This window comes from Aegilops tauschii, chromosome 5 (assembly GCF_002575655.3).
Source record: "Aegilops tauschii subsp. strangulata cultivar AL8/78 chromosome 5, Aet v6.0, whole genome shotgun sequence".
Classification (NCBI taxonomy): Eukaryota; Viridiplantae; Streptophyta; class Magnoliopsida; order Poales; family Poaceae; genus Aegilops; species Aegilops tauschii.
The window spans coordinates 213,978,735-213,990,145 of NC_053039.3; the positions used below are offsets into that span (position 1 = coordinate 213,978,735).

The following is an 11,411-nucleotide window of genomic DNA, read 5'->3' on the forward strand; positions in this document are numbered from 1 at the left end:
TGAGTTTGTCACTCGCAGGATGCTCAACCCCTATGTGAGGCCCCGTTTGAATTTCAGAGGGAATGAGTAGATCTGTTTGTCCTATGGGTTAATTGATGATCGTGATTGGTTTGAGTTGCATGTTTTATTATTGGTTCCGTCCTATGGTGCTCTCCATGTCACACAAGTGTGAGGGATCCGCGCTATAGGTTTGCAATATATTCATGATTTGCTTATGGTGGGTGGCGTGAGTGACAGAAGCACAGACCTGAGCAAGTAGGTTGTTTGCGTATCGGAGTAAAGAGGACTTGATACTTTAATGTTATGGTTGGGTTTTACCTTAATGATCTTTAGTAGTTACGGATGTTTGCTAGAGTTCCAATCATAAGTGCATATGATCCAAGAAGAGAAAGTATGTTATCTTATGTCTCTCCCTCATATAAAATTCCAATAATGATTACCGGTCTAGTTATCGATTGCCTAGGGATAAATAACTTTCTTGTGACAAAAAGCTTTGTACTAAAACTAACTTAGTTGTTTCTTTATCTAAACAGCCCCCCTATTTTATTTGCGTGCTCTTTATTATCTTGCAAACCTATCCTATCATACCTACAAAGTACTTCGAGTTTCATACTTGTTCTAGGTAAAGCGAACGTTAAGCGTGTGTAGAGTTGTATCGGTGGTCGATAGAACTTGAGGGAATATTTGTTCTACCTTTAGCTCCTTGTTGGGTTCGACACTCTTACTTATCGAAAGAGGCTACAACTAATCCCCTATACTTGTGGCATCGAGGTTGAGACGGCCGCCGCGGGCAAATGATGAAGCCGCAGGCTGCCTGTGTCTTGAATGAATCGCAGAGGGCCTCTGCCCATTCCTTGCGGGGCATCAGGCTCTCGATGAGCACTGGTGACGGTGGCTCTTTGGGTGGGTCGTCGATCATGGCGCACAAAATCCATATCAAACAGAGTCCAAATGGGATAAAAACTGACGGCGGTTTTTTTGGAATATATGTGAATTTTGAGAAGTGGAATCAACGCGAGACGATGCCCGAGGGGGCCACGAGGTAGGGGGGCGCGCCCCTGACCCTCGTGGACAACCCAAAAGGCGGTTGTTGCCCTTCTTTCGCCGCAAGAAAGCTAATATCCGGATAAAAATCGTGTTCAAATTTCAATCCAATCGGAGTTACGGATCTTCGGGAATATAAGAAACGGTGAAAGGCCAGATCTGAAAACGCAGAAACAGAGAGAGACAGATCCAATCTCGGAGGGGCTCTCGCCCCTCCCATGCCATGGAGACCAAGGACCAGAGGGGAAACCCTTATCCTATCTAGGGAGAAGGTCAAGGAAGAATAAGAAGAAGGGGGGCTCTCTCCCCCTCTCTTCCGGTGGCGCCGGAACGCCGCCGGAGCCATCATGATCACCGCAATCTACACCAACAACTTCACCGCCGTCATCACCAACTCCCCCCCCCCTCTATGCAGTGGTGTAACCCCTCTTTTACCCACTGTAATCTCTACTTAAACATGGTGCTCAACTCTATATATTATTTCCCAATGATGTATGGCTATCCTATGATGTTTGAGTAGATCCGTTTTGTCCTATGGGTTAATTGATGATCGTGATAGGTTTGAGTTGCATGTTTTATTATTGGTGCTGCCCTATGATGCTCTCCGTGTCGCGCAAGCGTGAGGGATTCCCGCTGTAGGGTGTTCTAGTACGTTCATGATTCGCTTGTAGTGGGTTGCTTGAATGACGGAAGGATAAACCCGAGTAAGGGGGTTGTTGTGTATGGGATAAAGGGGACTTGATATCTTAATGCTATGGTTGGGTTTTACCTTAATGATCTTTAGTAGTTGCAGATGCTTGCTAGAGTTCCAATCATAAGTGCATATGATCCAAGAAGAGAAAGTATGTTAGCTTATGCCTCTTCCTCAAATAAAATTGCAATAATGATTACCGGTCTAGTTATTGATTGCCTAGGGACAAATAACTTTCTTGTGTGACAACAAGCTCTCTACTAAAACTAACTTAGTTGTGTCTTTATCTAAACAACCCCTAGATTTTATTTACGCGCTCTTTGTTATCTTGCAAACCTATCCAACAACACCTACAAAGTACTTCTAGTTTCATACTTGTTCTTGGAAAAGTGAACGTTAAGCGTGCGTAGAGTTGTATCGGTGGTCGATAGAACTTGAGGGAATATTTGTTCTACCTTTAGATTTTCGTTGGGTTCGACACTCTTACTAATCGAAAGAGGCTACAATTGATCCCCTATACTTGTGGGTTATCAGCCATCCTTCTTATCCGCCAATTATTTGGGGTAGTCCGCTTCCAGTGACTATTCCCTTTTGCAGAAGAAGCACTCAGTTTCAGGCTTAGGTCTTAGCTTTGGACTTCTTCACGGGAGTGACAACTTGCTTGCCATTCTTTTTGAAGTTCCCTTTCTTTCCCTCGCCATTTTACTTGAAACTAGTGACCTTGTCAACCATCAACACTTGATGCTTTTCTTGCTTTCTACCTTCGCCTATTTCAGCATGGCGAAGAGCTTGGTAATTACTTTCGTTGTCCCTTACATATTATACTTTATCACGAAGTTCTAGTAACTTGGTGATAGTGACTAGGGAACTTTGTCAATTACTATCCTATCTGGAAGATTAACTCCCACTCGATTCAAGCAATTGTATTACCCAGACAATCTGAGCACATGCTCACTGGTTGAGCTATTCTCCTCCATCTTGTAGGCAAAGTACTGTCAGAGGTCTCATACTGTAACGACCAAACCTCGAAGGATTTGAGTCTCTGTGCTTACTGTGCTAGTCCCTGGATCGAACTCGCTAGCACAAAAAGTATAGATGAATATCAGAATAGCAAGTGCATCATTTATTACAACGTATGATCCAGAATGTAAAAAAATAAAACAATCTACATAGCACTTGGCTAGCTTTATTCAATCAAATAGCGGAAAGTAGCAGAAAATAACGATGAGTCCCATCATAGCCCACTGGCGATGCTGAGTGCAGACTCGCGACCCTAACGGTACCTTACTCTTCGTCTGAATATCCTGCAACATGAGACGTTGCAGCCATATAGGTCAATACTTTGAATGTATTGGCAAGTTACACAGGAGTAATAATATAGCAGACCTACATGTATATGCATAGTACAACAAAGGAAAGCTTGGGGTTTATTTTGCAGAAAGCTGATTTTATCCTAATAACTACCTAATAGTCAATTTTATTATTTAGTTCTTTTATTACTACAATTATATACACAAGGTCGAGTTGGCAAAATCAACTCCAACCTACCCTTTATTAAGTTGCCCAACAAATTTATTAAGTATCACATCTGTCAAGATCATCCAACAACTGTAATGGCATAGTGGCTCAAATTTACCCATAACCGGGGGCACGCCTAATCATGATTAGTTTTAATACTCTGCAGAGTTTAGCACGCTTTACCCACTGGACCCAATCCGAAGATTGAGACGAAGTCTTTCAGAAGAGGTTCCCTTAACCACCTGACGGCCACATCCCACCTACATATGCTACATCTGTCGACACTGTCTGGGCAAGGGTTCCAAGAACTGATCAACTAAGCCAGAGCCCATAGAGCCAGTGGCCGCACATGGAAGCTACTAGTCACTAAGTCTGTCTGATCTTTTTGAAGCTGGGCAGCATTCCACTTAGGGTGCACTCTCATGAGCGCATGCCTTAGAAAAGGTGCAAGACCCCATGATGCCTTCCCTCAACACCAAGCAATACCACTTCCGCCCAGAGGTGAGTTAAATCCTGAGTTACTACTCAATTTAGTTATATATATAATCCTCACATAAACTCAATGAATACACGAACCACCCCCGTCTACAAAGCATAGCAACCTACAACTACCACGATTTGCAAAGACGGGAAGATAGCTCAACAGCATAACAAAATAATATAGTAATCCTATACATGCATATATTCATAGTGTGATATAACTACATGCATAGAAAACAATAGGTAAAGGATGATCAACATGTAACTTGCCTTGGTTCTGGTTCAGAAAGTCACACTCTTGACAATAGCTCGCGTCGCACTCCGGACAATCTACACGTTTCACACAATTCAACAAATCAATCACCGAAACACAAATAGAACCAAACAAAACCAACAGCAAGAAAACCATTTTAAAAACTCAACAACAGAAGCTTAACAGCACCTAAAATGCACTATGGTCACAACGCAAAGAGAATCACTCGATTCCGATAAACGGTTTGAGAGTTATGGCCTCCGGAAGATTTATTTCAAATTCAAACGAATTCAAATTTGAAAAGTGCAAACATGTGCAAAGTCGGTACTGTGATAATGTGCTGATTTTTGTGAGTGCATAGGAAAAAGAATTTTCTACTTTGGACTTATACACTTAGCTAAAAGAAGTTTAGGTGAAAAACTGAAAATAAAACAAAAAGGAAAACAGAAAACGCCTGGACATTGTAGCAACTCCTATGCTTGTCCTGTAGCGAAGTGCCACGTGGCGGCGTCTGATTGGCTGGGCGCGTGTGCTCACCAGAACAGGGGGAAACGGCGGCGGCGGTCTCGGGCGTCGGCGGCGGCGGCTCTCCGGTGGTACTCCGGCGAGGGGGAAGTGACGGGCGGAGGCGGCGTGGAGTGGCGGAGGTGGTGGTGGTGTTCAACGGCGGCGAGGCGGACTGTGCCGGCGGCAGTGAAGACCAGAACGCGGCGGCTCCGGCGGCGGCGGTCGAGCTCGTTCCTCTCCCTCTGCTGCGTTTATGGCCACAAGAAGGAGTCAGCGAGAGCGGCGTCGAGAGGGGGTTCGAACGGTGACAAGTGGAGCGGCTGGGGTGTCCTTATGGTGGCGGAAACCTCCGACGACGGTGGCGGCGGGTTGAGCTCCGCGGCAAGATCCAAACGGCGCGGGCGCGTGCGTGCGGCAGAAACAGAGGCCAGGAAGTGGCTGCAGGGTCTCCCCTAGGGCGTTGCCTCGCGTCCGGTGTCCTTGGTGGAGACGGGATGGACCAGGAGCGCAGATCGATCCGGCTCGCGCTCGGGTGTGCGAGCGGTGCGGCTGCGCGCGTGTTCGTCCGACCGGAGGAAGGGGATGGGGAGCGGGGCCCGCGGGTCAGCGGCTGAGGCGAGCTGGCGGATCGGGTGCGGGTCGGGCACGGGCGGCGTGGCGCGTACCGCTTCGCGTAGGTAGGTGGGCTGGGCTGCAGCGGAGCTGGGCCGCGACTGTTGCGCACTGGGCGCTGCGCTGTGCTGCGTGCTGCTTCTTTTTTTCTCTTTAACAAAAACTATAGCAGTAAAAACTAAAAATAAAACAATAGTATAAAAACTAAATAAAAATACTTAGACACACAGTAAAATCTATACTGCTAATACAAACTACGGGAACACTAGTTCCTCGTCTAATGCAATTTTAGAAATTCATTTTGATGCAAAAGGCCACACAAAATAGTAATAAACATTCAAATAAAATATTTTGAAGATTGCAAAAATTACCAGAACATATCAGATGAACTGGAAACAATATTCTGCACATTATGAACATTTTTAAACAGGGGAGAAGTCACATTATCTCCACTCCAATAAATTGCCTTCGTTGCATAATGATTTGAATATTTCAGAAAAAAGCAAATAATGCAATAAAAATAGGGCCATTTGCATTTATGTCCCTAACTTGAACCACCTAATCAGATATACCCCTAATTCGAAAGCCTGCTCAAATTTGCCCTTCCTCCGTTAGGTGCCCTTACAGAAATGCCCTTCTGCGCCGTTACCGTCCGGTCAAACAGCTTTGACCGTCCTGAAAAAATAGGAAAAAAATCTAAAAAATCTAAAAATTTGTGAGATCGAAGATACTCATGTGCGCAAGGTGTGTGCAAATTTTTGTTCTACTTGGACATTCCAGGAGCTCGTGGCGAGGAAAAACAGTTAATCTGCACGCTTGTGAACAGTAAATTTGAAATAAAATAGCAAGAAAATTAAAAAAAATAAAAATTTTTGGCATCAAAGAGGCTTGGGTGCACAAGGTGCTTGCATGTTTTTGTGATCAAATGACATGCAAGGAGCTCTAGCAAGAAAAAACAAAATAGTCATTTTCCCAAGTTTTTTCCCAAGCCAAATTTTGTTTTTTTCTCCACAAGCCCCTCCAATGTCCAAACACAACAAAAAATTGCACGCAGCTTGCAGACCCGGGCCTCTTTGATGCCAAAAAATTTCATATTTTTTGAATTTTCTTGCTATTTTTTTGAATTTACTGTTCACATGCTTACATATTTATTGTTTTTCCTTTGACACGAGCTCCTGGGATGCCCAAACAGCACGAAAAATTGCACGCACCTTGCGAACCTGAGTACCTTTGATCCCACAAATTTTTAGATTTTTTAGAATTTTTTTGCTATTTTTTTCAGGACGGTCAAAGCCCTTTGACCGACTTTGACCTGCTTTGACCGGACGGTAACGACACAGAAGGGCATTTTTGTAAGTGCACCTAACGGCTGAGGGGCAAATTTGAGCAAGCTTTGAAATTAGGGGTAAATCTGAGAGTGGGCGCAAATTAGGGGCATAAATGTAAATGTCCCATAAAAATATGATATGCATATGAATGATCTAATAACATCCTAATTTATGAAAATTGGGATGTTACAAACCTACCCCCTTAAGATGAATCTCGCCCTCGAGATTCGGGCTGGCTAGCAAATAGGTGTGGGTAATCCTGCCTGAGATCTTCCTCTCGTTCCCAGGTAGCTTCCTCCTCTATGTGATGATCCCACTGAACCTTGCATAACTTGATTGTCTTGGTGCGAGTAATTCTCTCTGCTGTCTCCAGAATCTTAACAGGCTTCTCCTCATATGTCAAATCACTCTCCAACTGAATTGCCTCAAGTGGCATTGTGTCCCTCAATGGAACATCCATCATCTCTGCATGGCACTTCTTCAACTGAGATACATGAAACACATTATGAACTCCTGACAAGGATTCTGGCAACTCCAGCTGATAAGCTACCTCTCCTCTACGCTCCAAGATCTTGTAAGGCCCCACAAAACGTGGTGCTAACTTACCCTTAATTCCAAACCTCTTAATTCCACGAAGTGGTGAAACTCTAAGATATGCACGATCTCCTACCTCATATGTCACCTCCTTACGTTTTGCATCAGCATAACTCTTCTGCCTGGACTGTGCTATCTTCAGCCTGTCACGAATCAACTTGACCTTCTCCTCAGCATCTCTAATCAAGTCTGGTCCAAAGAATTGACGTTCTCCAACCTCATCCCACATCAATGGTGTTCTGCACTTCCTACCATACAATACCTCAAATGGTGCCATCTTCAGACTAGCCCGATAACTGTTATTATATGGGAACTCTGCATAAGGTAAATTATCATCCCAACTGGACCCATAGTCCAAAGCACAAGCTCTCAACATATCCTCCAAAATCTGATTTACCCTCTCTGTCTGCCCATCTGTCTGTGGATGGAAAGTTGTTCTGAACTCCAGCCTGGTGCCCAAGGATTCATGCAACTGACGCCAAAATTTGGATGTGAACTGAGTACCTCTATCAGACACTACCTTCCTTGGAACTCCATGCAGACAAACAATTTTACACAGATAAATTTTTGCTAGCTGAGCACTGGTATAAGTAATCTTTACCGGGATGAAGTGAGCAACTTTAGTCAAACGATCAACAACTACCCAAAATAGAATCATAACCTGATCGAGTCCTGGGTAGACCTGTAATGAAATCCATACCAATCTCATCCCACTTCCAATCAAGTATAGGCAATGGCTGTAACAAACCTGCTGGTCTCTGATGTCCCCTGGCACACATCACATGTTGCAATATACCCAGCAATCTCCCTCTTCAGGCTAGGCCACCAAAATCTTTCCCTCAAATCCAAATACATCTTAGTATTACCTGGGTGAATAGAATAAGGTGAATCATGCGCCTCCTGAAGAATCAACTTCCTGATATCTGCATCTTGAGGTACACAAATACGCTTCTCAAACCATATGGCTCCATGTTCATCCTCACGGAAACCTTCTGCCTTACCTTTAACCATATTCTCTTTTATCTCAGCAATCTCCTTATCATTCTTTTGAGCTTCTCTGATCCTGTCAAGCAAAGTAGGCTTTACCTCAAGTGTTGCTAAATATCCCTTAGGAACCATCTCCAACCTGAGATTCCTGAACTGTTCACATAGCTCCGGTGGCATATTAGCAATATTGATTGCATTAGCATGGCTCCTACGACTCAATGCATCAGCAACAACATTAGCCTTACCAGGATGAGACTGCACATTCAAATCATAATCCTTAATAAGCTCCAGCCATCTCCTCTACCTGAGGTTCAAATCCTTCTGAGTAAAATATACTTCAAGCTCTTATGATCAGTAAATATATCACAATGATTACCAATAAGATATGGCCTCCAAGTTTTCAATGCATGCACAACTGAGGCTAACTCCAAATCATGTGTAGGATAATTATGCTCATGATTCTTAAGCTGACGTGAAGCATATGAAACAACTTTACCTTCCTGCATCAAAACACTCCCAAGTCCTTGACAAGAAGCATCACAATATACCTGGAAGTCCTTATGTATATCCGGCAGAGTTAAGATTGGTGCTGTAACCGAACGCTGCTTCAACTCCTGAAAACTGGCTTCACATTTATCAGTCCAAACAAACTTCTTCTCCTTCTTCAACAATTCAGTCATAGGCTTTGCAATCTTAGAAAAGTTCTCAATAAACCTCCTGTAATAACCTGCAAGGCCCAAAAAGCTGCGAATCTCTCCAACTGTCGTGGGTGTCTCCCACTCTGTAACTGCAGCAACCTTAGATGGATCAACTGCAACTCCATTACCTGACACAACATGTCCAAGGAAAGCTACCTCATCCAGCCAAAACTCACATTTGCTGAACTTGGCATACAACTGATGTTCCCTCAATTTCTCCAATACCAAACGCAGATGCACCTCATGCTCTTGCTTATTCTTGGAGAATACCATATCATCAATGAAAACAACCACAAATTTATCCAAGAACTCCATAAACACCTTGTTCATCATATTCATGAAGTATGTAGGGGCGTTAGTCAATCCAAATGACATAACAGTATATTCATACAACCCATACCTCGCAGTAAAAGGAGTCTTTGGAATATCTTGCTCACGAATCTTCAATTGATGATAACCAGAACGAAGGTCAATCTTAGAAAACACAGTAGCTCCCTCCAACTGGTCAAACAGATCGTTTATCATAGGCAAAGGATACTTATTCTTAATGGTTACCTCATTCAGAGAATGATAATAAACGCACATCCTCAAGGTCCCATCCTTCTTCTCCACAAACAAAACTGGAGCTCCCCAAGGTGATGAACTTGGGCGAATAAATCCTTGTGCCTGCAATTCTCTTATCTGCTTCTTCAATTCCTCCAACTCTTGAGGAGGCATTCTATACGGTCTCTTTGCAATAGGTCCAGTGCCTGGTATTAAATCAATAAGAAACTCAATATCTCTATCTGGTGGCATACCTGGCAACTCCTCTGGAAACACATCTGGATAATCTCTCACAACTGGCACCTCTTCCAGGCTACCCCCCTTAAGAGAGTTCACCTGCACCTGATTATGCTTATACTTACACACATATTCGATCCTCTTCCCTCCTGGTGCACTGAGAGTGATAGATCAACTGGCACAATCAATACGACCTTTATATAACTGCAACCAATCCATACCCAAAATAATATCCAGACCTTGTGACTTTAATATAATCAAATCTGTAGGAAACTCATGCTTCCCAATAGACAACATCAACTGATGACAACCAACACCTGCTATCATCTCAGCTCCTGGGGAACTCACTCTAATAGGCATACTAAGTGTTTTGGTTGGCAATCCATGTTTATCAACAAATACCCTCGAAATGAATGAATGCGATGCACCAGTATCAAAAAGAACAACTGCAGGTACTGAATTAATCAAGAACTTACCAATCACTGCATCAGGTTCATTGTAAACCTCCTCCACATTAACATGATTTACATGACCCTTTTGGAAGGGGTTTGGCTTGCTTGATCCTGAGTTCTTCGCCCCTGGGCAATCTGTGGCATAGTGCCCCATAGCCTTACACCTGAAGCACTGCACCTGACTCAAATCCTTTGGCGCACGTGTAACCTGGTGGTTCTGGTTATTGTTCCCTCCATTGCCATTACCATTACCATTACCATTACCTCTACCATTGCCATTGTTACTCTTGTGCCCATTATGATGATGGTGGCCATTATGGTTGTGGCCATTCCCGCCATGATGATTATGATCATTACCTCCATGATGATTATGATGCCCATTACCTCCATTACCATGATATGAAGTGCGTGGCTTCTGCTGTGGTCCTGAATTATACCTATTATTGTTGTTATACTTCCTCTTGCGATTCTCTATGGCCTGTTGCTTTCCCTCCAGCACAATAGCCTTATCAATCAGGTCCTGACAATTCCTAAAAGTGGCCACTGTCAACTGAAGGCTCAACTCATCATTAAGGCCCTCCAAGAATTTCTCCTGCCTAGCTGCATCAGTGTTAACATCATTAGGAGCATAACGTGCAAGATTATTAAATTCCTCCACATACGCATTAACTGTGCGACCTCCCTGGCGCAAACTGCGGAACTCCTTCTTTTTCAGACTCATAGCACCAACAGACACATGTGCAGCACGAAAAGCGTCCTGAAACTGAGGCCATGTGATAGTAGCAATGGGATAAGTGACCAAGTAGTTGTCCCACCAAGCTGCAGCAGTACCCTCCAACAAATGTGAGGCAAACCTCACCCTCTCTGCATCTGTGGATCCAACCGTCTCCAGGTTCCTATTGACTGCACGGAGCCAGTCATCAGCCACAATAGGTTCAGGAGAACTGGAGAACCTCTGAGGATTCAACCTCAAGAACCTGGTAAGCATATCCACAGGTGGCGGTGGCGGCGGATTGTTGTTGTTATTGTTGTTGTTCTGGTGCTGGACAAGCAACTGGATCAACTGAGCCTGTCCCTGAAGCAACTGCTGCATGTATGGTGGTACATCATTGCCATTGTTGTCTCCTCCTGCAGCATTACGCCTATTATCACGCCTCGGCGGCATCTGGTGGGCAAGCATAGATGAGTTATAGATATAATAGGGCCAAAGCTATGTATATATAAATATATTCTACCCATATGCATAATATGATCAAGCCAACAAAACACAACAACAAATAACACCAACAAACAAACAACAAACAATATGATAATATTATATATATATAGTCGAATAATTTCGACACTAAGCAATTTAACAAACAACTACCAATCAAGAAGACAATCTAGTATCTTCATACCATGAAAGTGGGCATAATCAGATACGCTAACACGATAACGTTGCAATATAAAGCAAGCATGAATGGT

At 43.6% G+C, this 11,411-nt stretch overlaps 1 protein-coding gene across 1 annotated transcript; it reads right to left on the reverse strand.

Moving 5' to 3' along the window:
* Window positions 1-9,663: 9,663 nt before the first annotated feature.
* On the reverse strand, window positions 9,664-11,109 carry LOC141022689 (uncharacterized). The gene has a single exon (XM_073498952.1). It carries the CDS (start codon window positions 11,107-11,109, stop codon window positions 9,664-9,666), a length of 1,446 nt encoding a protein of 481 aa, XP_073355053.1.
* Between the last annotated feature and the right edge of the window lie 302 nt (window positions 11,110-11,411).

Excerpts from the sequence above, each read along its gene's own strand:
- LOC141022689 (XM_073498952.1), bottom strand. The coding sequence starts at position 11,109 with ATGCCGCCGAGGCGTGATAATAGGCGTAATGCTGCAGGAGGAGACAAC.